This window comes from Triticum aestivum, chromosome 2A (assembly GCF_018294505.1).
Source record: "Triticum aestivum cultivar Chinese Spring chromosome 2A, IWGSC CS RefSeq v2.1, whole genome shotgun sequence".
NCBI lineage: Eukaryota > Viridiplantae > Streptophyta > Magnoliopsida > Poales > Poaceae > Triticum > Triticum aestivum.
Window position 1 is genome coordinate 543,482,375 of NC_057797.1, and position 26,424 is coordinate 543,508,798.

Sequence of the window (26,424 nt, forward strand, 5' to 3'; positions counted from 1 at the left end):
ACTAAGTTTCCGATTAATACAATTATAGCATGAATAATAATCATTTATCATGATATAAGGAAATATAAATAACAACTTTATTATTGCCTCTAGGGCATATTTCCTTCAGTCTCCCACTTGCACTAGAGTCAATAATCTAGTTCACATCGCCATGTGATTTAACACCAATTGTTCACATCTTTATGTGATTAGTTCACATCTCCATGTGACTAATACCCAAAGGGTTTACTAGAGTCAATAATCTAGTTCAGATTGCTATGTAATTAACACCCAAAGAGTAATCATGTTTTGCTTGTGAGAGAAGTTTAGTCAACGGGTCTGCCACATTCAGAGCCGTGTGCATTTTGCAAATTTTCTATGTCTACAATGCTCTGCACGAAGATAATCTAGCTAATCGCTCCCACTTCCAATATGTGTCTAGATCGAGACTTAGAGTCATCCAAATCGGTGTCAAAGCTTGCATCGACGTAACTCCTTACGACGAACTCTTTGTCACCTCCATAACCGAGAAAAAACTCCTTATTCCACTAAGGATAATTTTGACCGATATTCAGTGATCCACTCCTGGGTCACTATTGTACCCTCTTGCCAAACTCATGGTGAGGTACACAATAGGTTGGGTACACAACATAGCATACTTTATAGAACCTATAACCGAGGCATAGGAATGAATTTTCACTCTCTTTCTATTTTCTGCCATGGTCGGGTTTTGAGTCTTTACTCAACTTCACACCTTGCAACACAGGCAAGAACTCCTTCTTTGACTGTTCCATTTTGAACTAATTCAAAAACTTGTCAAGGTATGTACTCATTGAAAAAATTTATGAAGCGTCTTGTTCTATCTCTATAGATCTTGATGCTCAATATGTAAGCAGCTTCACCAAGGTCTTTCTTTGAAAAGCTCCTTTCAAACACTCCTTTATGCTTTCCAGAAAATTCTACATTATTTTGGATCAAAAATATGTCATTCACATATACTTATCAGAAATGTTGTAGTGATCCCACTCACTTTCTTGTAAATACAGGCTTCACCGCAAGTCTATATAAAACTATATGCTTTGATCAACTCATCAAAGCATATATTCCAACTCCGAGATGTTTGCACCAGTCCATAGATGGATCGCTGGAGCTTGCACTGTTTGTTAGCACATTTAGGATTGAAAAAACTTTCTTGTTGTATCATATACAACTCTTCTTTAAGAAATTCATTAAGGAATGCAGTTTTGACATCCATTTGCTAGATTTCATAAAATGTGGCAATTGCTAACATGATTCGGACAGACTTAAGCATCTCTACAAGTGAGAAAATCTCATCGTAGTCAACACCTTGAACTTGTTGAAAACTTTTTGCGACAATTCAAGCTTTGTAGATAGTAACACTACTATCAGCACTCGTCTTCCTCTTGAAGATCCATTTATTCTCAATGGCTTGCCGATCAACGGGCAAGTCCATCAAAGTCCACACTTTGTTCTCATACATGGATTCTATCTCAGATTTCATGGCCTCAAGCCATTTTGTGGAATCTAGCCTCATCATCGCTTCCTCATAGTTCGTAGGTTCATCATGGTCAAGTAACATGACCTCCAGAACAGGATTATCGTACCACTCTGGTGCGGATCTTACACTAGTTGACCTATGAGGTTCGGTAGAAACTTGATCAGAAGTTGTCATGATCATCATCATTAGCTTCCTCACTAATTGGTGTAGGAATCACTGGAACTGATTTCTGTGATGAACTACTTTCCAATAAGGGAGCAGGTACAATTACCTCATCAAGTTCTACTTTCCTCCCACTCACTTCTTTTGAGAGAAACCCCTTCTCTAGAAAGGATTCACTCTTAGCAACAAAGAACTTGCCTTCGGATCTGTGATAGTAGGTGTACCCAACAGTTTCTTTTGGGTATCCTATGAAGACGCACTTCTCCGATTTGGGTTTGAGCTTATCAGGTTGAAACTTTTTCACATAAGCATCGCAACCTCGAACTTTAAGAAACGAGAGCTTAAGTTTCTTGCTAAATCACAGTTCGTACGGTGTCGTCTCAACGGATTTTTAGACGGTGCCCTCTTTAACGTGAATGCAGCTGTCTCTAATGCATAACCCCAAAATGATAGTGGTAATTTGGTAAGAGACATCATAGATTGCACCATATATAATAAAGTACGGTTATGATGTTCAGACACACCATTACATTGTGGTGTTTCAGGTGGCGTGAGTTGCGAAACTATTCCACATTGTTTCAAATGAAGACCAAGCTCGTAACTCAAATACTTGTTTCCACGATCAGATTGTATAAACTTTATTTTCTTGTTACGATGATTTTCCAGTTCACTCTGAAATTCTTTGAACTTTTCAAATGTTTCAGACTTATGTTTCATCAAGTAGATATACCCATATCTGCTCAAATCATCTGTGAATGTCAGAAAATAACGATACCTGCCGCGAGCCTCAACACTCATTGGACCGCACACATCAATATGTATTATTTCCAACAAGTCTGTTGCTCGCTCCATTGTTCTGAAGAATGGAGTCTTAGTCATCTTGCCCATGAGGCATGGTTTGCAAGCATCAAGTGATTCCAAAAACCCATCAGCATGGAGTTTCTTCACGTGCTTTACACCAATATGACCTAAATGGCAGTGCCACAAATAAGTTACACTATCATTATTAAACTTATATCTTTTGGCTTCAATACTATGAATATGTGTATCACTACGATCGAGATTCAATAAACCATTCACCTTGGGTGTATGACCACAGAAGGTTTTATTCATGTAAACAGAATAACAGTTATTGCAATAAACATGATCCAATCATATTATGTTCAACGCAAACACCAAATAACATTTATTTTATGTTCAACACTAATACCGAAGATAAAGGGAGTGTGCGATGGTGATCTTATCATCCTTGGAATCATTTCCAACACACATCTTCACCTCGCCCTTAACTAGTCTCTATTTGCAACTCTTGTTTTCGAGTTACTACTCTTAGCAACTGAACCAGTATCAAATACCGAGGGGTTGCTATAAACACTAGTAAAATACACATCAATAACATGTATATCAAATATACCTTTGTTAACTTTGCCATCCTTCTAATCCACCAAGTATTTGGGGTAGTTCCGCTTCCAGTGACCATTCCCTTTGCAGTAGAAGCACTCATTTTCAGGCTTAGGTCTAGCTTTGGGCTTCTTCATGGGAGTGGCAACTTGCTTGCCATTCTTCTTGAAGTTCCCTTTCTTTCCCTTGCCCTTTTACTTGAAACTAGTGGTCTTGTCAACCATCAACAGTTGATGCTTTTCTTGATTTCTACCTTCGCCGATTTCAGCATCACGAAGAGCTCGAGAATCATTTTATGTCATCCCTTGCATATTATAGTTCATCACTAAGTTCCTGTAACTTGGTAATAGTGACCTGGCAATTTGAGTGCATAGCTGGGTGCACTACAGTCGGTGCACCTAGAAATTTTACATTTATTTTTGAAATTTAAATAAATCTAGAAATTTAAGTAAATGTTTAAATCTTTGAAAAATCATATAAATTAATCTATAAGTCAGATGAAAATAATTTATATAAGAAAATTGCTCGGAAAATGTAACGAATCCGATTATGCAATCCGTTCATTTGTCACATGCCTCTAACATGATGAACATGAATCCTTCCCCTCCGATTCATTTGTCTGGAAATTGCCTAACACAGGGAAACATTCCCGAGTGTTTTCCTGCTTCGTCTGTATTGTGTAGCACTGCGTTAGGTCACCCCTAGCACTACATATTGACATGTCATGCATCGTGATGCATTTGTTTGCATTATATTTATTGTTTCTACCCCCTCTTCTCTCTGGTAGACACCGAGACTGACGCTGCTGCCATGTACGACTACGCCCCTAACGTCTAGCCACTCTCAACAGAGCTTCCAGGCAAGCAAGCCCCTTGATCATTCTGATATCGCCCATTTCTTTCTCTCTCATGCTTGAATTAGAATTGGTATTGTATTTGATTGCTCCTATTCTGATGCATAGCCTGATTTTGTAACCTGCTATTGTTACCTATCTGTTTATCCTATATGCTTAGTATAGGTTGGTTAGTGATCCCTGGTGACCCCTCACCTTGTACATGTTGCCCCCTCCTTATTACCAGATGCTTCAATCAATGTGATCGAGAGCAGAGACACTCACATCACCGACACCCCCTTAGTTGTACAACTCTACAGAGCTACTATCGAGTGCCGAGGGTGATACCCCATAATGCACTTTTGATGATATCTCTGTAGTGTAGCTAATCGGTCGTGGTTACAGAGGGTAATTCTTCCTTCACCACTCCCAATAATGACTCTGTCGTACAACACCTCGAGTGTGAACCTCGAGGGTGATTCCTCCAAGTTCACCTTGACGGTTACATAGAGTAGGAATATCACCCTCGGGTTTCCCTCTTGATGTTATAGGCACACGGTTACTTTGACTTTACTTCAGAACCGTATTGATTTCGGGTCGGCCCCGAGGGGTACCCGCGAGATTTACTGCAGTTGGGTTGACCGTGAGGGTACCCACGAGATAATTACACGGCACGGCAGGGCATTCTTAGCCCTTTCCATAAGTCCGTGATACGGGGCGATGGGACCACAGATTGTGGATCATCAATCATCTTCGCGCGCTCCCAACACACTAACGGTTTGGATATGTGATCTGAGTAGGCCTCTGGCCTTGTCACACTAACCACCAAGCAGGAATAAGTATGGTCACTCTACATCGTACGTTTCTTTCAAAAGCTTTCAAACGTCAGCAATGGAGCGACACGCGCCTGGGTGGTCCGTGTAATGCCCCGAGTCCGTTGCGCCAAGTGTCTTCCAGTTATTCACTGTTGTTGCCTTGTCATTTGTTTGCGTGTCATGCATTTCATATCATGTCATCATGTGCATCGCATTTGCATACGTGTTCGTCTCATGCATCCGAGCATTTTCCCCATTGTCCGTTTAGCAATCCGGCAGTCCTATGTCCTCCGGCTCCCCCTTTTGCCTCTTTTCGTGTGCGGGTGTTGAACATTCTCGGATTGGACCAAGATTTGCCAAGCGGCCTTGGTTCACTACCAGTAGACCGCCTGTCAAGTTTCGTGCCATTTGGAGTTCGTTTGATACTCCAACGGTTAACCGGGGAACCGTAAAGGCCTCATGTGTGTTGCATCCCAATACCCCTCCAAAGTGGCCCAACACCCTTCCAAAGCCCATCCATCCTCTCGGTCATTCGACCACGATCGCGTGGCCGAAAACCGCACTCCATTTGGACTCTCCTAGCTCCTTCTATGTATAAATATGTGCCTCCCCCGTCCAAATCATAGATGAAACCCTAGTCTTCTTCCACCTCCCGCCGCCGGACATGTCCATCCCGAGTCGGACGTGTCTGCACCGCCCCCTCCGTAGAATCCGGTGCCGCCACCTGTCACACGCGCCTCCCTCGCCGCCGCGGCCCGCCGGGCCCAGGGCAGGCCCGCCCGGGCCCAAACCGCCCCGCCGCCTCCACCCGAGCGAGCCCGTTCGCGCTGCCACCCGCTCCCACTCGCCGGAGCATCACCGGCAACCGCTCCAGCAGCCACGCCGCGCACCACCGGCCGCCGCCCGCCGACCTTGCCGGCTCCACGCGCCGGATCCTCGCCGTCATACGCCCCGTGCCGTCATCGCGCCAGGCCGCCGCCCGCGCCCGCGTGCGCCGCCGCGCGCCTTGCCCGTCGCCTCCGTCCGGCCGCTACCGCCGCCCGGCAGCGAGCTTGCCGGCGAGCTCCCGCGCTGCCTCCTCCATCGCCGGTCGCCGCCCCATCGCCGAATCCGGCCGGTTGGATGAGATCCACCGGTCTGGCGATCCAAACACCTCCCCGCGTCTCGGATTCCCTTGTCCCGCTTCTCGTCATCCAGATTTCCCGGAGGTTGAATTTTTCTCTAAGTCTCAGATCTGTGCTATTTTCTAGCTATGTTCACCATGCCTTATCTCCTCATCCGTAGATCCGTTTTGCATGCATGATATATAAAAATGTTCGTTACGATGTGCTCTTCATATCATTCCATTGTGCCATGCTTGTTTGTGTCCATCTTGATGCCCTAATTGCTGTTGCAAGAGTGCTTCATAATGTTAGTTCCTGATTCTTATCAGATTATGATCTTTTGTCATTTTTGCCATGATTATTGTGTGCTGCATATGGGCATGAGCTCTACATGTGTTTTGTTAAATGTCATGCCATCTTTACAGGGGTGTATTCCATGTATTTTTGTGATCAATGTGGTGACTAGTACAAGCATGCAAAGTAGCTCTTGTGATGTTGCCGATTTCAGAGACTTAGAATTTCACTGTCTTTTCCCTGTTGTTATTTCAATGTCATGTATTCATGTTGCTACAGAGTGATCCATGGTTCTTTTGAGTATGTTCAGTCAGGATGATTTTGAGGTATTGTTGTGCTCTATCCATCCATGCCCTTGTTTGCATTTATGGAGTGCCCTAGGATGACTCAATCTTGCTCTACTTTTGCTATAAAATGTTCTTGGCAGATTGTTTACGCGTTAATCAATTTTGCCAAGGTTGTTGTAGTTGATCCAAGCATGCTATAAGATTATTCTTGCCATGGTTAGCTTCTTGATCATGTCTTCTTGTTGGTAGTATGCTTAGCTTGTCATGCAATGCCTTGTGTTGAGTGCATCGAGCTCGCAAACATGCCTTCATAATTCTGTTTTTGCCATGTCCAGTTTTCTCCTAAGTCTGAACCTGTTAACGAAACTTGCTATGTTTACATGGGTGCCATCATATCTTCTGATCCCTTTTGGCTTATGGTCAGTAAGGGACTTTTGTTATATGCTTTGAGTAGATTCATGCCATGCCTTGTATTGCTAGGATCTGATCCTGTAGCATGTTGATATCTTGCTCTAAACATTGCTTCCTGATGTTAATCCTGACATGTTAGTATTTTCACTAAGTCTGTGATGCTGTTATCTTTTGCACTTTTTCCATGCTTGTTTGAACCTATTCTTCTGTGATTTAGCCGTAGCTTAGTGTTCATATTTTGTCAAGCATCTTGATTAGATCACTGCCATGTGCTTTCTTCTTATGTTGGAGTGTAGTAGCTTAGTTTCTTGTTGCGTTCTAGATGGCATCGTGTTGTTAATCGCAGAATTGTGCCATTATTGTTTTGCTTGCCATTTGCAAACCGCGCATCCGATTCTGGTGATCTTTATATCGATTTCGACCTAAATCAACTCATTTTTCTAGCGGCACTCTTGGGTTGCCAAGTTGAGGCCTGGTTCTATATTTTCCTTCCGGAGCATGCATATGCATTGCATATCACATCATGCATATCATGCCATGTTTTGCATCATGTTGTTTGCGCATTGCACCGTGGTTGATGGTTGTTCCCTTTGCTTGTGTTCTTTCTTTGGGTATAGCTAGGAGATGAGTTCATGTTCGAGGAACCCGTTGAGTATGCTTACGAGGATCAAGCTTTCGTCTACTCTGAGATCTTTGCAGGCAAGATGACCATACCCTCGAAATCACTTCTATCTTTGCTTGCTAGTTGCTCGCTCTTTTGCTGTGCTGCGATACCTATGACTTGCTATATCGTGCCTCCCATATTGCCATGTCAAACTCTAACCCACCTTGTCCTAGCAAACCGTTGTTTGGCTATCTTATCGCTTTGCTCAGCCCCTCTTATAGCGTTGTTAGTTGTAGGTGAAGTTGGAGTTTGTTCCTTGTTGGAACATGTTTATTGTTGGGATATCATTATTATATCTTGTTTAATTAATGCATCTATATACTTGGTAAAGGGTGGAAGGCTCGGCCTTATGCCTGGTGTTTTGTTCACTCTTGCCGCCTTAGTTTCCGTCATACCGATGTTATGTTCCTTGATTTTGCGTTCCTTGCGCGGTTGGGTTATAATGGGAACCCCTTGACAGTTCGCCTTGAATAAAACTCCTCCAGCAAGGCCCAACCTTGGTTTTACATTTGCACTAACAACCTATCACCTTCCCTTGGGTTCTGCAGACTCAAGGGTCATCTTTATTTTAAACCCCCCGGGCCAGAGCTTCTCTAAGTGTTGGTCCGAAACGGGTAGCCTGCGGGGCCACCTCGGGGAAACTTGAGGGTTGGTTTTACTCGTAGCTTGACCTATCCGGTGTTGCCCTGAGAACGAGATATGTGCAGCTCCTATCGGGATTGTCGGCGCATCGGGCGGCTTTGCTGGTCTTGTTTTACCATTGTCGAAATGTCTTGTAACCAGGATTCCGAGTGTGATCGGGTCTTCCTGGGAGAAGGAATATCCTTCATTGACCATGAGAGCTTGTGATGGGCTAAGTTGGGACACCCCTGCAGGGTTTTGAACTTTCGAAAGCTGTGCCCGCGGTTATGGGCAGATGGAAATTTGTTAATGTCCGGTTGTAGAGAACTTGACACTTAACTTAATTAAAATGCATCAACCACGTGTGTAGCCGTGATGGTCTCTTTCCGGCGGATTTCGGGAAGTGAACACGGTCTTGTGTTATGCTTGAACGTAAGTAGTTTCAGGATCACTTCTTGACCACTTCTAGTTCACGACCGTGCATTGCTTCTCTTCTCGCTCTCATTTGTGTAAGTTTGCCACCATATATGCTAGTGCTTGCTGCAGCTCCACCTCACTACCCTTTCCTACCCATAAGCTTAAATAGTCTTGATCGTGAGGGTGTGAGATTGCTGAGTCCTCGTGACTCACAGATACTTCCAAAACCAGCTTGCAGGTGCCGATGATACCAGTGTAGATGCCGCAGCTGAGCTCAAGTGGGAGCTCGATGAAGATCGTGTTCGTTGGGGGGTTTCATTTCCTTTCGATCAGTAGTGGAGCCCAGTTGGGGCGATCAGGGACCTAGCAATAGGGGTGGTCTTTCTTTATTTGGTTCCGTAGTTGGACCTTGGTTGTATTCTGGATGATGTAATGCTATATTTATGTATTGTGTGAAGTGGTGATTGTAAGCCAACTCTTTATCCCTTTCTTATTCAGTACATGGGATGTGTAAAGATTACCCCTCTTGCGACATGCCTACTATGCGGTTATGCCTCTAAGTTGTGCTCCGACATGTGTGAGATATAGCCGCATCGTGGGTGTTACAAGTTGGTAATCAGAGCCTTACCCGACTTAGGAGCCCCCTGCTTGATCGAATCACGGGCATTGTTGAGTCTAGAAAAATGTTTTGAGTCTTAGGATTATATATATCGTAGAGTAGGATTATTTTTACTACACAGACCCTTCGTCGCTCTGGTGAGGCCTCCTGACGTAGAGTCTTGACTCTTCTCTCCCCAAATTTCACTAAAAGAATTTAGGATCACGCGGGTATCTTGGAATCATTCCGATGTTTTTGTGACGAGAACATTGTTCTTGGTGCCTCCTCGCATTTAGGGGTTGTGGCAGTGTCCCGGGGAGTTGAGCTCCGAGGTGTTGTCGTCACAATTTTATCGTTGCAGTTCTGGAATACCTGAGTTCGCCGACATCGAAAATCTCTTTTATGCAGTTGTTGGTGAGATAACCTCGACGCCACCCAGTACTGGGGCGGGAGTTCGGGAGTATTGCCATAACTCGTATAACGAATGCTTTTCGAAGGTTGAGGTACATGATTTCCGAAGGTTTCTTGCTTATGTGTTGAAGGATGGATACAGCTGGATGTAGGATTTGCTAGTTTTGGGTGAGATATTATGCTTCCCTTGTATCCTCAACACCTGATTGCATAACTAGAAAGTTTAGGGCTTTTATAAGTGGGAATTCAAGTAGCTCCTAGGATATCTTTCTGACAGATGCATGATATGAGATTGGGGTTCGACGTCTAGTGGTCCGTCTATCCACGGTTGGTTTTACAGTGGTCTCGTTGTGTCTTAAAGAGTCCTTGGCTATGCTGACTCGGGGACACTTCGTATGTCATGTGCACTGCCTTGTACATGATGGTGTTGTACGATTGAGCCCGTGTGGGCCCCACCACGAAAACTTTGGACGAAATCTCTATCATATGTTTGTTCCGGCTTATGCTGCAAGCCAATCCTTTGTTTTCTTTTATTTGTGGTATTCGAGTTGCTTCAATGTCAAATGTGGATTTCATACCTTTTCTAAGTGGTGTTCTCATATTTCTATGTGAATACTAATCCTTCATGATAATCGAGATTGTCATGTCAATCTTTTTCAACCGGCGTTTTTCTCTTCAAGCGAATCCGATCATTTCAACATTCGCAAGATCACCTCTCAGTTTTCCCAACGTTGTTTGTTTCATCTGTCCCAAGTTGTCTTTATTTTTCCCACCCTCCCACCCTTTTTTTCCTTCAAGGACTTGGATTTCTTAATCAAGTATCCATCTTATTGATGTGAAGTCTCTCCATTCTTTTCCGTCAATATTCTTATCTGGTGATTCTCATCAAGATGCTCTACAAGTTATCATTCTTCGTTCTCTTTTCTTCTCCGGTGGATCCAATTCAAGCTTTGTTGATCATATCCTTTTCCTCGTTTCAAATACCTTCTCATGCCGGTGCACCTCATATTCATTCATTTCTCGCTATTCAATTGTTCCAGAGTGCTCAAGATATCTCGAAGATTTGTGTTTCCACTCTGCATTCATTCAAGATCTTTCGAGGATGTTATCTCATTCAAGCCTTTTAATTCAACCGGTGCATTCTCTCTTTTAAATCATTCTACGGTGTATCTTTTGAGTTGGCCCTAACCCACAGGTCTTTTCCAGGATCTTACCTGACTCTTCTAATTTTCCCGGAGCTTCTCAAATTCTTTCAAAGTTTGACATAAGAATGAATTATCATCAGTCAAATGCCTTCTCCAAGATCCTTCATATTCTTTTCACCGTTGGCTCAACCTTTCTATTCGTCATCCCGGAGTATCTCAACAATTCATGGTAGTGTTTCTCGTCGTCATTCTTAGATTTTGAAGACCGAAGAAGAGTTTCTCCTCAATCTTATCCGTTCTCTCAAAGATTCGTGATTCTAGCTTGATGCCATCCTCTCATAATTGTATTCGATTGTGAGAATTCTTTTCACCCTTCCGAAGCAATTCAGGAGTCTTTTCAGTTTGATTCTCCGAAGGCCGTCATTTCGGGTTTATTCATTCTCAGCTTTCAGCTCTCGTTCTCCAATCTTACCGGTGCATCAATCAAATATCCTCTAATCAGTTCGTGATCTCTTCGCTCTCATGTATCTAAATTCTCTCAAGCATCTTCGTTCATGTGCTAATTCTTCCTGGGGTTTCTTTATATTTTCTTCGTTCATTTTCAATTCTTACGGTGGTTCTTCCAAGATTCTTCTTCCTTCGTTTACCATATCAATTCATTCGTTGTTTCCAAATCCTACTGGTGGTTCGTTGAATACCTTCTCAAGTTTGATTTATATCTCTCTTAATCCTTTCTACCGGAATAAGTTGTATGCTATCTGTTGCTTGTCATCAATTTAATTGATGAAGGATAAGCATAATGTAATTCTTATTCTTGTTTCATCCAAGTGATTAATTCCTCATTCTGGAGGTTCATCAAAATTCTTCATTTCATTTGTTTATCTTTATTTTCCGGAGTTTCAAGTTTTTTCTACATTATCTCGTCGCGAAGCTCCATCTAAATCATCACAAGGCTTCACCTTGTGTTTTCAACTTCTCTTTCCTTTCGTTTGATCATCATTTTGTTTACCGGAGTTCTTCATGGAGGCTCTACATGGTGGTTCATCAAGGATTTAAATTCCTTCTCGAAGTGTTCATTGAGATTCTCTTCAGAGGAGCTCAAGTATTCCTCTTCTTGCATTCCGAAGTGCAATTCTTTCTACAGTATCATTTGAGGTGGTATTATGTCATTCTTGATAATTTGAGTTCATGTTTCATGATTCACATGTTGTTAAGAATGAGGTATTTTAAATCCATCAATCTCTTCATTGGAGTAATATTGGGTTATATTTCACCTAAAGCTTTCCCTAAGGATTTTGCTATTTATGGTGCTTATAAATGATCCAAGTTCTTCATTCATCCTCCCGGTGAAATAAGTTTCTCGTCTTCTTGCTCATATCAATCCAATCTATTGTTTTCCGTTAGTGGCAGAATTTCAACTCATAATTTTGAGATGTCTTCCATAAGCCCACATCAAGCTTATCCTTTCGTTGTTGATAATCCAAAAACTCCGTTTGAGAATATGTTGTAAGCGTGCTCTCTCAAGATCTTGCTTCCCTTCGTTCAATTTCTTCCATTTTCAGTCGGAGTGCTGCCCAAATTATATCATTCTTACTGCCTTCTCTATCTTGTTTTCAACCGGAGTGTCGTGCCCTCTTTCCAAGTTCTTCCCATTTTGACAAGTTTTTACCTCCCTTCTCAACCGGAGTGTTGTGTCATCTCTTCTAGTTCTTTTCATCTTATCAAGTTGCTTATCACTTTTCAACCGGAGTGTCGGTGGGAATGACACCTATGGGATCACAAGAATCCCTACTGTGGTTAGTGGGGCGCGGGGTCGTGAGAAGAGCGGATCAAACAGATAGCACACGGTTCATTTATCCAGGTTAGGGCCGTGAGGATGCGTAAAACCCTACTCCTGCTTTGGTGGATTGTATATCTGTGTTCTTGAGCTAGCTATGGGGCACGAGGAGCTCCAAAAAGCCGAATCCTTCCTCTGGTCACCTCGGGCCTCCTTTTATAGAAAAAAGGGGTTGCCACAGTGGCACACAGGAGGTGGAAAGGGTACAGTGCTGCGAGGTTATCCCTCGCATCACATGACAAAGGCGCATTTATTGCGTCTTGCTTAGGTGTCCTTGCTTTATCGAGGACGAGGGAGAAACCTATCTCGTCCATCGCCGCTCCTTCTTGTGTCAACGCGCGCCCTGGCCAGCGAAGCCTGCGATGCCATGTAGGTAGGCAAGCAGCTGAGGTGGCGCAGTGGTGGGTCTTCATGAAGATTTGCATGCCGCCATGCAGGTGCCTGCCCAGCTGGTTGGGTCGGCAGCTGCATGCATGCGGTGGTGGAGGTTTAGTTGGCGTGGGCCTGATGGTGGCCCTGCGGGTGTCCTCGGTAAGGGCCTTGCTGGGGCCCCGGCAAGGGTCTTGCCGAGGCGCCTGCTGTCATCCCCGGCAAGGCGCTTGTCGGGGGCCTTGTGGTCTTCCTCGGCTGGGATCCCGCCAAGGGTTGTCATCTCCTTAGTGTGTATCTGATCTTGAATGTATTCACAAAGATCTGCATGCCGCCACGGGGATGTCTCCCGAATCCTTGCCCTTTGGGGGTAGTGGACTCAAGGGTGATTTGCTTCGTAGGCGCGGGACAAGTCGCCGCGGCAAGGGTCTTGCCGGGGCTGCTAGAACTGTCTCCCGGCAAGGATCTTGCCGGGGGAGTCCGCTTCGTCCCCTTTGCTCTTCGTGGTCTTGGCCTTGGCGTCGTTCTAGTTCTCTTGAGCTTCGGTCTTACCCTGGATCACCTCCCTTGCCTTGCTTGGTGTGGTGGTATCCGCGGCTCAGACTGCCCGTGCATAGTTATAGGGGTACAAAAAGCGTACCCCTCTTTTTGTACACCGACACGGAGTGCTGCCCGAATTTGTTCTTCCTTGTTCCTCTTTTCTAACGGAGTGCTTTCAACTTCGTTCATCTCTATTGCATTCTTTCTTTCTATTTGTTCAACATCTCAAGGTTCATTGGTTTCACTCGTTTGTCAAAGAAGCAACTTAGTTTTACCTCTTCGCTTCCTCTTCCGTTTCTCTCCGGTGCCATCCTAGATCTCAGGACGAGATCCTCTCGTAGTGGTGGAGTGTTGTAACGCCCCGAGTCCGTTGCGCCAGGTGTCCTCCAGTTATTCGCTGTTGTTGCCTTGTCATTTGTTTGCGTGTCATGCATTTCATATCATGTCATCATGTGCATCGCATTTGCATACGTGTTCGTCTCATGCATCCGAGCATTTTTTCCCCGTTGTCCGTTTTGCAATCCGGCACTCCTATGTCCTCCGGCGCCACCTTTTGCCTCTTTTCGTGTGCGGGTGTTGAACGTTCTCGCATTGGACCGCGATTTGCCAAGCGGCCTTGGTTCGCTACCGGTAGACCACCTGTCAAGTTTCGTGCCATTTGAAGTTCATTTGATACTCCAACGATTAACCGGGGAACCGTAAAGGCCTCATGTGTGTTGCAGCCCAACACCCCTCCAAAGTGGCCCAGCACCCTTCCAAACCCCCTCCATCCTCTCGGTCGTTCGATCACGATCGCGTGGCTGAAAACCGCACTCCATTTGGACTCTCCTAGCTCCTTCTATGTATAAAATATGTGTCTCCCCCGTCCAAATCACACATGAAACCCTAGTCTTCTTCCACCTCCCGCCGCCGGACATGTCCATCCCGAGCCGGACGAGTCCGCACCGCCCCATCCGGAGAATCCGGTGCCACCACCTGCCCCACGCGCCTGCCCCGCCACTGCGGCCCGCCGGGCCCAGGGCAAGCCCGCCCAGGCCCGAACCGCCCCGCCGCCTCCACCCGAGCGTGCTTGTTCGCGCCGCCACCCGCTCCCGCTCGCCGGAGCATCGCCGCCATGCCACGCGCCACCGGCCGCCGCCCGCCGACCTCGCCGGCTCCGCGCGCCGGATCCCCGCCGTCATATGCCCCGCGCCGCCATCGCTCCAGGCCACTGCCCGCGCCCGCTTGTGCCGCCGCGCGCCTCGCCCGTCGCCTCCGTCCGGCCGCTACCGTCGCCCGGCAGCGAGCTCGCTAGTGAGCTCCCGCGCCGCGTCCTCCATCGCTGGTCGCCGCCCCATCGCCGGATCCGGCCGGTTGGATGAGATCCACCGGTCCGGCGATCCAAACACCTCCCCGCGTCCCGGATTCCCTCGTCCCGCTTCTCGTCATCCAGTTTTCCCAGAGGTTGAATTTTTCTCTAAGTCTCAGATCTGTGATATTTTCTAGCTATGTTCATCATGCCTTATCTCCTCATCCGTAGATCCATTTTGCATGCATGATATATCAAAATGTTCGTTACGACGTGCTCTTCATTTCATTCCATTGTGCCACGCTTGTTTGAGTCCATCTTGATGCCCTAATTTTTGTTGCAAGAGTGCTTCATAATGTTAGTTCCTGATTCTTATCAGATTATGAGCTTTTGTCATTTTTGCCATGATTATTGTGTGCTGCATATGGGCATGAGATCTACATATATTTTGTTAAATGTCATGCCATCTTTACAGGGGTGTATGCCATGTATTTTTGTGATCAATGTGGTGACTAGCACAAGCATGCAAAGTAGCTCTCGTGATGTTGCTGATTTCAGAGACTTAGAATTTCACTGCCTTTTCCCTGTTGTTATTTCAATGCCATGTATTCATGTCGCTACAGAGTGATCCATGGTTCTTTTGAGTATGTTCAGTAAGGATGATTTTGAGGTATTGTTATGCTCTATCCATCCATGCCCTTGTTTGTACTTATGGAGTGCCCTAGCATGAAACAATCTTGCTCTACTTTTGCTATAAAATGTTCCTGGCAGATTGTTTATGTGTTAATCAATTTTGCCAAGGTTGTTGTAGTTGATCCAAGCATGCTATTAGATTGTTCTTACCATGGTTATCTTCTTGATCATGTCTTCTTGCGGGTAGTATGCTTAGCTTGTCATGCAATGCCTTGTGTTGAGTGCATCGAGCTCGCAAACATGCCTTCATAATTCTTTTTTTGCCATGTCCAGTTTTCTCCTAAGTCTGAACCTGTTAACGAAACTTGCTATGTTTACATGGGTGCCATCATATCTTCTGATCCCTTTTGGCTTATGGTCAGTAAGGGACTTTTGTTATATGCTTTGAGTAGATTCATGCCATGCCTTGTATTGCTAGGATCTGATCATGTAGCATGTTGATATCTTGCTCTAAACATTGCTTCCTGATGTTAATCCTGACATGTTAGTATTTTCACTAAGTCTGTGATGTTGTTATCTTTTGCACTTTTCCCATGCTTGTTTGAACCTATTCTTCTGTGATTTAGCCGTAGCTCAGTGTTCATCTTTTGCCAAGCATCTTGAGTAGATCACTGCCATGTGCTTTGTTGTTATATTGGAGTGTAGTAGCTTAGTTTCTTGTTGTGTTCTAGATGGCATCGTGTTGTTAATTGCAGAATTGTGCCATTATTGTTTTGCTTGCCATTTGCAAACCGTGCATCCGATTCCGGTGATCTTTTTATCGATTTCGACTGAAATCAACTCATCTTTCCAGCGGCACTCTTGGGTTGCCAAGTTGAGGCCTGGTTCAATCTTTTCCTTCCGGAGCATGCATATGCATTGCATATCACATCCTGCATATCATGCCATGTTTTGCATCATGTTGTTTGCGCATTGCATCGTGGTTGATGGTTGTTCCCTTTGCTTGTGTTCTTGCTTTGGGTAGAGCCGGGAGGTGAGTTCGTGTTCGAGGAACCCGTTGAGTACGCTTACGAGGATCAAGCTTTCGTATACTCTGAGATCTCTGCAGGCAAGATGACCATACCCTCGAAATCACTTCTATCTTTGCTTGCTAGTTGCTCGCTCTTTTGCTATGCTGCGATACCAACAACTTGCTATATCGTGCCTCCCATATTGCCATGTCAAACCTCTAACCCACCTTGTCCTAGCAAACCGTTGTTTGGCTATGTTACTGCTTTGCTCAGCCCCTCTTATAGCGTTGTTAGTTGTAGGTGAAGTTGGAGTTTGTTCCTTGTTGGAACATGTTTATTGTTGGGATATCATTATTATATCTTGTTTAATTAATGCATCTATATACTTGGTAAAGGATGGAAGGCTCGGCCTTATGCCTGGTGTTTTGTTCCACTCTTGCCGCCTTAGTTTCCGTCATACCGGTGTTATGTTCCTTAATTTTGCGTTCCTTACACGGTTGGGTTATAATGGGAACCCCTTGACAGTTCGCCTTGAATAAAACTCCTCCATCAAGGCCCAACCTTGGTTTTACATTTGCACTAACAACCTATCACATTCCCTTGGGTTCTGCAGACTCAAGGGTCATCTTTATATTAACCCCCCCCCCAGGGCCAGTGCTTCTCTAAGTGTTGGTCTGAAACGGGCAGCCTGGGTTGGTTTTACTCGTAGCTTGACCTATCCGGTGTTGCCCTGAGAACGAGATATGTGCAGCTCCTATCGGGATTGTCGGCGCATCGGGCGGCTTTGCTGGTCTTGTTTTACCATTGTCGAAATGTCTTGTAACCGGGATTCCGAGTCTGATCGGGTCTTCCTGGGAGAATGAATATCCTTCGTTGACCGTGAGAGCTTGTGGTGGGCTAAGTTGGGACACCCCTGCAGGGTTTTGAACTTTCGAAATCCATGCCCGCGGTTATGGGCAGATGGGAATTTGTTAATGTCCGGTTGTAGAGAACTTGACACTTAACTTAATTAAAATGCATCAACCACGTGTGTAGCCGTGATGGTCTCTTTCCGGCGGAGTCCGGGAAGTGAACACGGTCTTGTGTTATGCTTGAACGTAAGTAGTTTCAGGATCACTTCTTGACCACTTCTAGTTCACGACCGTGCATTGCTTCTCTTCTCTCTCTCATTTGCGTAAGTTAGCCACCATATATGCTGGTGCTTGCTGTAGCTTCACCTCACTACCCTTTCCTACCCATAAGCTTAAATAGTCTTGATCGCGAGGGTGTGAGATTGCTGAGTCCCCATGACTCACAGATACTTCCAAAACCAGCTTGCAGGTGCCGACGATACCAGTGCAGATGCCGCAGTTGAGCTCAAGTGGGAGCTCGATGAAGATCGTGTTTGTTGGGGGGTTTCGTTTCCTTTCGATCAGTAGTGGAGCCCAGTTGGGGCGATCAGGGACCTAGCAATAGGGGTGGTCTTTCTTTATTTGGTTCCGTAGTCGGACCTTGGTTGTATTCTGGATGATGTAATGCTATATTTATGTATTGTGTGAAGTGGCGATTGTAAGCCAACTCTTTATCCCTTTCTTATTCAGTACATGGGATGTGTAAAGATTACCCCTCTTGCGACATGCCTACTATGCGGTTATGCCTCTAAGTCGTGCTCTGACACGTGGGAGATATAGCCGCATCGTGGGTGTTACAGTCTGCGTAAGCACCTGCTTTGTATAAAGAGATAGCCAGGACTAATCCCGACCGTCCTCGCAACACGCGGGATTGCAAAGGATGATTGGCCTATGACCCCTTCACATTTAGGATGTAGACCGACGTGCTGGCCTCTCTGTTGAGCCTAGGTAGGACTACAGTGTGTCGATCAGCCGAGGCCGGGCATGACCCACGAAAGTGTGTTCGACCGGAGTTAATCGAAGCGTGTTGGCTAAGTTTGTGCACCCATGCTGAGAAGTTAATCTATTCAAATAGTCATGTCCATGATAACAGACGCTCGGAGTTGTATCCCGATCTATACAACTAGAACTGGATACTGGAGACATGAAATGGATATGATGACTCCGGGATTGCTTTCTCATAGGGAGTCGAGGAAGGATCTCTGGGCGTTACTACAATATACTTGCTACTTATAATATGCTAGTCTGCGCTATTCTAATCCTGCAAAATGCTAGCCTTTGATAGGTTAGGCTTTTCCTCTATTTTGGCATTTCTGCAGTTCAGTCCAAAGATATAGCCCCATTCCTTTGATACTGATGCATACTTAGTATAGATCTGATGTAAGTCTTGTGAGTACTTTGGATTAGTACTTACGGTTGCTTTACTACCTCTTTTTCCCTATACCCGATTGCCGCGATCAGATGACGGATCCCAGGAGCTAGACAACACCGCCGACGACTACTACTACCCCGACGGAGCCTACTACTACGTGGAGGCCATCGACGCCAGGAGTAGATAGGAGGCCTTGCCTTTTCGATCGATGTTGATGTTTTGGTAGCCTTCTTAAGGTAGACTTGTTAACTTTATGTCTATACACAGATATTGTTGCTTTTGCTGACTTGTTTGTATTCGAGCCCTCGAGGCCCTGGCTTGTAATATAAAGCTTGTATGACTTTAATTTGTGTTTAGAGTTGTGTTATGATATCTTCACGTGAGTCTCTCATCTTGATCATGCGCATTTGCGTGTATGATTAGTGCACGATTAAGTCAGGGCATCACAGCTGGCAATCTCCCCCCTCATGTAAATCTTGCATAGTTAGAGAGAAAAGGCATTAGAATTGCTCTACGAAGTATTATATTGATTAAAAACACTATAAATAACAGTAGGAAAATGTGACGCAAAATGGTCGTATCATATATCTGCTCCCACAAATAGCCCTCTTCGGACGTGATTATAAGGTAATGTGCAAGGACTAAAACTGGCCCCACATATGAATGCATAGCGAGCAGTAGCCCCTGAGCCCCAAGTTAGTTTCAAAGAACTGACTTGGGGTCGATATGGATGTTTTACAAAAGCGAAGATGCAGTGACCCCTGAGGCTCTGGTCGGGTTTGAAAAGGCCGAACAGAGTATCGAAATTGGTGCCTGGAGGCTAATAATTACATTTTTGTGTTGGCCTCGTCCTCAGGTCTGAACTCCGTCTCCGAAGAGATAGCGGAGATGAAGTGGAACTTGAAGCGGTCCGAAGCGGACCTCAATGTGATGCAAAAGCAGATTGAAAGTGTCCAAGGTAAACGAAGAGCTCAGCATGTTGAAAATTTAGCTTTCATATTTGTTTCGGCTGGTCTTGATGTCGAGCCTGTGTAATGACAGCTGCGACTACAGAGCTTGAGGCCCTCAAGGCCGAGCTACGAAAAGCTTGGCAAGAAGCCGAGCAGCAGAAAGCTGCAGTGGCAAAGGCCAACAAAGAGCTTTCTCCATAAATCCTTGGGTTTGCAACATAGTGGGAAAACATGGCTTTCTCCATCTGAATCTTGGGACAACATACTTTTAGATCTATCGGGAAAACAACATGAAACAAGAACAAAGGATATTTCTGTGATACGATGGTCAAAATGTCTGGGAGTATATATAAAGAATTTTTACCTTGCAAAACAAGTATCCCAGAAGAAAATGGAGTCGGGAAGGCTCACGAGCGCCCACAAGCCACCAGGGTGCGCCCTAGGGGGTGGGCGCGCCCTGGTGCCTCGTGGGCACCTGGGTGGCCCCCTCTTGTGTTTCTTATTTTTGTATTTTTTCTAATATTCCAAAATTGATAGAAAGTACTTTTACGGATTTTTTTGAGTTGGTTTACTTACCGTATCACGTACCTTTTCCTTTTTAGGGTTCTGGAGTATTCTGGAAGGTCCCTTTTATGTATTCCTCCGGTGTCATAGTTTGAATAATGTTAGTTTCAACATCAATAGGTGTACCTGAGATATAATGGTTAATTCTTTGCCCATTAACCACCTTCGGATTAGTGCCTTCGGCGTTATTGATCTTAATGGCTCCAAAACAATAATCTTCCTCAATGATATACGCTCCTTCCCATTTAGAGAGACGTTTTCCTGTAAAAAATCTAAAGCGAGAATTGTACAATGGAACATATTCGCCCACTTTGAATTCCCGTTTTTAAATTCTTTTATCATGCTATCTTTTAGCCTTTTCTTTAAACAACTTGGCATTTTCATAGGCTTGGATTCTCCATTCATCTAAATAGCTAATATCAAATAATCTCTTTTCACCGGCAAGTTTAAAATCATAATTAAGTTCATTGATTGCCCAATATACTTTATGTTCTAACTCAAAAGGTAAATGGCATGCTTTAGTATGAATAAGAATATACATATGGGAGTGAACACAAAGAAGCACTTTCGTGCTTCGGGATTGAAGAAGGGTAATTATAGCGACATGAGCGCCGCTTATCGACATCCCATGATCTGCGGCTTGTTTTCCTGAGGCCCTCCTTGCGCTGCACCAGATGTTCGGTGGACCTATCGGATGTTCGGTGGCTGTAGCTTTTCTACAGCCTTCCTTGTTGATTTTCTTGCTCCGCCTCTATGCCATCTTGACCGTTGCTCCTAACTTCTCCATGCTCGTATCCTTAGTACCTAAGCACGCATGGGACATCCGTTTGAGGTAGTAAGCATGTCTCGCATATGGAAAATGGAGATTCACTAAGGAGCGAGTTCACCTCATGATCAGTGGCGTGTTTGGGGGGCTCTTGTCATTCTTGGTGCTTGGGGAGTTGATGTAGTGTCTATGGGGATGACCGTAGGGTGCTCCACACCAAAGGCTGGGTCGGGTCTGGGCTTGCGGGGTTAGATTGTTGTGGTTGGATCGGCGAAGCTCTTGATCTCTTCAAGCTCTATGGAAGCCAGGGCGGCTTCCCTGATCTCAACGTTTGCGACCTCTGTAGCTAGCGCTTTTTTCATTGCTCCCGTGAAAGGTGATGGTGTCATTTGGTCCGGGCCTCTTGAGTAACAAATATGTGTACAATCGACGTTTGCGACCTCTGGAGCTAGCGCTCTTTTCAGTTCTCCCGTGAAAGGTGATGGTGTCATTTGGTCCGGGCCTCTTGAGTAACAAATATGTGCACAAGCGTAGCACCATGAACTTTACGTAGGCGGGCCTGGCAAGGATGGCGTTGTATCCCGTATGGAACGGCATGACCTCAGAGCACGTGTTTTTGAGCGGAAGTTATCTTCGTCTAGGAAGATCCCCACTAGCTCGACTTGTCCATGGAGTTGCGCCTTTTTGCCAGGCACAAACCCGTGGAAGCCGGTGGATGCCGAGCTTAGGCGAGACTTGAAAATTCGCATCTTCGCCAAGCTGTCAGGGAAGATCATGTTAACCCGGTGCCCCCGTCCATGACTCGAGGAGGCGGAAACCGTCGACAATCAAATCTACCACCAGAGCAAAGTTCACTAGTTGAGGCACATGGGCCGGGTGGTCTATGCAGTCGAAGGTGACGGTGGAGTTGGACCAATCCAGGAACTCCGTAGAATCCGGTTGGGCATGGCGCGTGAGCTTCTAGGCCTGACGTGTATCTGCGGCCCAGAAGATCATGTGTACATTGTACAATTGGGCGGCCTGGCAGGCTGATGAAGACCCCGCTATTCCAAGGGGGTTGTTGTTGCTATTGATATATCAAGTACTCCCTCCGATCCAAAATAAGTGTCACAGTTTTGCACCACGGGTTGCCTTAGTTCAAAACTACGCCACTTATTTTGGAGTGGAAGGAGTAGAATTTGATCGGTGACAGTAGAAGAGGACTTTCGACGCAGAAACTTATTTAGACTGAATGCATCAAACCCGCGTCTACAAACAAAAGCTGAGGTATCTAAACTAGTAGGACAAAGATACCAAGAAGAACATTCCAGATCCACATCTTGCTCTTCAGTGGACAGCTGCTCATTCAAGTTGGCACACGTTTTTACAGTCAAGTACTTCAGGGCTTGGATCTGAGCAATAAAATAAGGTCAGATTTGTCCAGTTGTCCAAGATGCAAATTTTAGGACATACCATGTAACTACTGACCATCTGGCTCTCACATGCATGACCAATGATCCATGTACCATTTCAGATTCAAAAATCATTTGATCCTAACAACTATGCTCCTTATTTTTCTTTCCTCTCGAAGGAAACAAGCAAGAGATGGGTTACCCCACGACATGCCCTTTCAACCGACTCCCTGTTTATGCATCATAGTTACACATGCAATACCTGCCCGAAGGTAACAGATGAAGTGGACAGCTTGTGATAACACGAACAGCTAGTAACAGTTAACCATACATCTGGAGTTTGCTGATTTTCCATGATCACTAAATAGTTGATAGCTCTGAATTTTCTATCATGATAGCGTGATTGCACTCAGACTAGACCAGGAGAGGACAGTGCAGATAGAAAGAAATACAGTGCAGATAGAAAGAAATACAGACTAGACCAGGAGTAGTAGAAAACAAAGTACAGGTACAGCCAGCTTGTTTTAAAAAAAGGATTTACAATCAGCTTGCTGATCACTAAGCCATCATAGCAGGAGTGACAAAGGACCAAGGTTCATAAGTGCAACTTCATTGTGTGATCGCTGGCTCAATCATTCCACATGGAGCAAGCAATGTTGATTCTCTGAAGTGCTAGCACAGGTGACATACTTAAGAGCTAAGATCACGGCACCACAAAAATAATTTGAATCACTTTGTACATTGATGCCCATCTAAGCAAGCAGCTATAAGCCTATAATCAGTCCCAGCCCCACATGAATCAATCAACATGTCACCATTTCGGAATCTGGATCACTTGCTAGTAGTACCTACTCACAAATAAAACAGACACCACAGCTCTCACATCAGTGCATCACATGGCCTGTCTACTAGGGTCTGCACGGAGCAGAAGCAAATTGTACACACCCTACAGCAAAGCACTGGCGCCCAACACATGCGAAAAGAACGGCGTGTAAAAATGGAATTAATGGAGAATAGGCATGCGTTCATGGCTTCCTTCCTTACAGCGACGATTTCAGATCACGGACAATTAACGAATCACGGACCTGGCGGGACGAGCAAGGAGCAGAGCAGGCGGTCAGGTCAGGTGAGGGGCGTGGAGGAGGACACCTCGGCCCTGTCGAGCCGCCGCAGCTGCCAGGCGCGCAGCGCCAGGAACGCGCCGAGGACGACCTGCATTGCCACGGCGACGCCGGCGAAGGCGATCCCGAGTCTCTCGCCGAAGTTGAGCCGCCGCCAGTGCGGAGGGGGCGGGGGCGGGCGGTGGTGGTGGTGGTGGTGCTGCGGGTGGTGCGGCGGCGGGGGGGCGCTGTCGGAGTCGGACGCGACCCGCCGCGGCGGCGCGCGGAGCGGGGCGGGGCTCGACGGCGGCGGCTCGGCGGCGAAGGAGAGGGACGGGGAGGAGGAGAGGAGGAGGAAGGGCAGGAGGAGTGTCAAGGTCGCGGCTCGGCGGGGCGGCCGTGGTGCGCTTGGCGCCATGGGGGCGTTGGCGGCATACAGATACAGGTGGAGGTGAGGTGAGGTGAGGCAACAAATCTGGCGGGGACTGTGGCGAGAGAGAGAGAGGGAGAGAGAAGTGTAGAGGGAGGAGGGGAGGAGGAACCGGAGGAGACGGAGACGAGAGCTGTGGGAGGCTGGCGGAAGCTGGACGCGTGTGGCCGTGTCCCACTGCTCCCTCGCTTTGTGTTCGGGGGACGCGACGGCGACGGAGGGGGGTGGCGGTTGCGTGGCGTGTCCCGGGGGTCGGGCCGCGGACAGCCACTCGCTCGCTCCTCTCTCTGCAATCAACAACAACGTTACGGCAGGTAGTCAGGTTACCGCCAGCGGGGCGTAATAATTGGGAGGACGCGGACAGCTTGACCCCAAGCAAGACGCGTCAAGGTCGGGGCACGGGACCGAGCTCGCTGTTCCGTATAGGCTAGGGCTTTCCCGCCGTGGAAGTCGCTACTGTTTTTTCGTTCGGTTTTGCTAATGTTTGGCACGAGGCAAGGGCTTGGTTGCCTGATTGAGTTTTGCACTACACGTTGTTGTGTTGATTTTTTGGTGTCACGAGTCACGGTCTCTTTTGTTCTTGCAAAATGTTTGGCAGAGTAGGACTAGAAAAGTGTAGTCGCGAAGAACCAGACCAGCATGACAAAGACGGTGCTGTGTGAGCCAAGGCAGGGTCCCTGTGGAGTGTTGTGGCGGCAAGAGTTAACCTGCGTAGAGGAGACGTGTTGAGCTAAAAAAACCGGTTCGCACTATATATAATAAAAAAATAGAAAATGAGCGAACATAGGTCTTTTTAGACAATTTCGCGAAACTTTGTTAATTCGTCACAGTGTTTCAAGGTACGAAAAGAAGATCTTCGGGTTGGCTTAACCAAACATGACAGGCAGTCCATAGACATAAAGTATGCTTCGCTAGATTGGGAGCTTCGACATTCGAGCTACTAATTCATGAAATATGTTACCAGTTGTAAAAACTATTGCCCCGTCTACGGTTTCATGGGTGATTGCACCATAGCTAACTGAACTCCCTTGCTTGACATTTTATATACCACAACCATGCAATTTGAAGCAACATGAATCCACTGAACATAAAGATCATCTTCAAGTGTCATGGCTTCTCTAACGCAAGTGTTTCAAACATCGTGGATTCAGATATATCATTGAGTACCATAGTTGAAGCTCCCCGAAAAGTTTTGGTATGATCTCTGCAAAGCACCTACTGCACCAAATCCCTCATTCCTTAGCACTGGCACATCAGCATTGATCTTGGCACAGTTCATCAGACAGGCTAAACATTGCGACTGTCTAGGGGCAGTAATTCTGGTTGAGATTGTGGTCCGCTTTGCAGTAACTTGAATATTTGATAGAAAGAGTTATAGAACAATGAGTAGAAAGAGGACTCTGAAAGATGTCCTGGTGAATTGCCTTCCTCCTCTCTTTCTAAATTACCCACAAGGTGGCCACCGTCCGAACGAACTCATCACTGGACAAGGATTCATGTGTGGCAAAGATCCAGTTCTTGCGTTAAGATCCAACCGATCTAGTGTCGAACAGATGGCACCTCTGAGTTTAGCACACGTGCGACACAATGACGTCTCCTTCTCCTTTATCCAGCAAGAGAAGGTGGATAAGTAGATAGGATCACAACTAGCACGATGGTGTGGTGGTGATGGTGGCAGTGGAGCGCTGACAACGCTTCGGTAAGCATCGTTGGGACGAGGTGGTGGTGCAACGGGAGAGAGAGGGGCGCCCAGTGATTGCTGTGTTGATCTATGGATCTCTCCCCCTTTGGTGCGCCTCCTCTCCTCTATTTATATAGGTGTGAAAGTGCAACTAATCCCTGGCTGGTTTTGGTAATTCTTAACAACATATAGCTCATTGAACTAAAATTCTTTCAAGATAATCATTTCAGGAAGTTCAATGATTGGCATCGCATGGACTAGAGATATGGACCCCTCAAAATGCTAAGGACACATATTGGCACAAGCTCAAGACTCTACATTTTCATTTTAGTGATTCAAGATCACATTGAGTCCATAGGAAAAGTCAATACTATTAAAAGGGGATGAAGTGTTGCTTAATGGCTTGCTTGCTCAAAATGCTTAGTGATATACTCCAAAAGCCCTCAACCACTTTCTCATTTCCACATATGTCCTAAACCTAAAGTCAAACTCGACCCCACCGATTGGATCTATCTGGCTCCACCGTGTTCATTTGCATAGCCATAGCCAGAAACCCTAATCAGTTTGGTCTCACCGATAGGGATCTTGGTCTCACCGGGATGGGATTGCAAACTCTCTGTTTCCCTTCGTAACGTTTCAGTCTAACCGAGATGAGCGATCGGTCCCACCGAGTTCGCAATGCAAACTCTCTGTTTCCTTTTCGTAACATTTTGGTCTCACCGAAATGAGCGATCGGTCCCATCGAGTTTGCCTGACCAACTCTCTGTGTTGCCTATTACTAAAATCGGTATCACCGAGTTCATGTGATCGGTATCACCGAGATTAAGTTATGCCCTAACCCTAACACAATCGGTCCCACCGAGTTGATCATGTCGGTCCCACCGAAAAGCCTAACGTTCACATTTTGAACTGAATCGGTCTGACTGAGTTTCACTATTCGGTCT

The 26,424-nt window shown here is 45.9% G+C and overlaps 1 protein-coding gene across 1 annotated transcript; it reads right to left on the reverse strand.

Moving 5' to 3' along the window:
* Positions 1 to 22,081: 22,081 nt before the first annotated feature.
* On the reverse strand, positions 22,082 to 24,074 carry LOC123189333 (ethylene-responsive transcription factor ABI4). The gene is made up of 2 exons (XM_044601728.1): positions 23,355 to 24,074; positions 22,082 to 22,269 (listed from the first exon to the last, which is right to left on the reverse strand). The coding sequence occupies exon 1, from the start codon at positions 23,785 to 23,787 to the stop codon at positions 23,392 to 23,394; it is 396 nt and encodes a 131-aa protein (XP_044457663.1). The 5' UTR covers positions 23,788 to 24,074; the 3' UTR covers positions 22,082 to 22,269; positions 23,355 to 23,391.
* Positions 24,075 to 26,424: the final 2,350 nt, after the last annotated feature.

Excerpts from the sequence above, each read along its gene's own strand:
- LOC123189333 (XM_044601728.1), bottom strand. The coding sequence starts at position 23,787 with ATGGCGCCAAGCGCACCACGGCCGCCCCGCCGAGCCGCGACCTTGACA.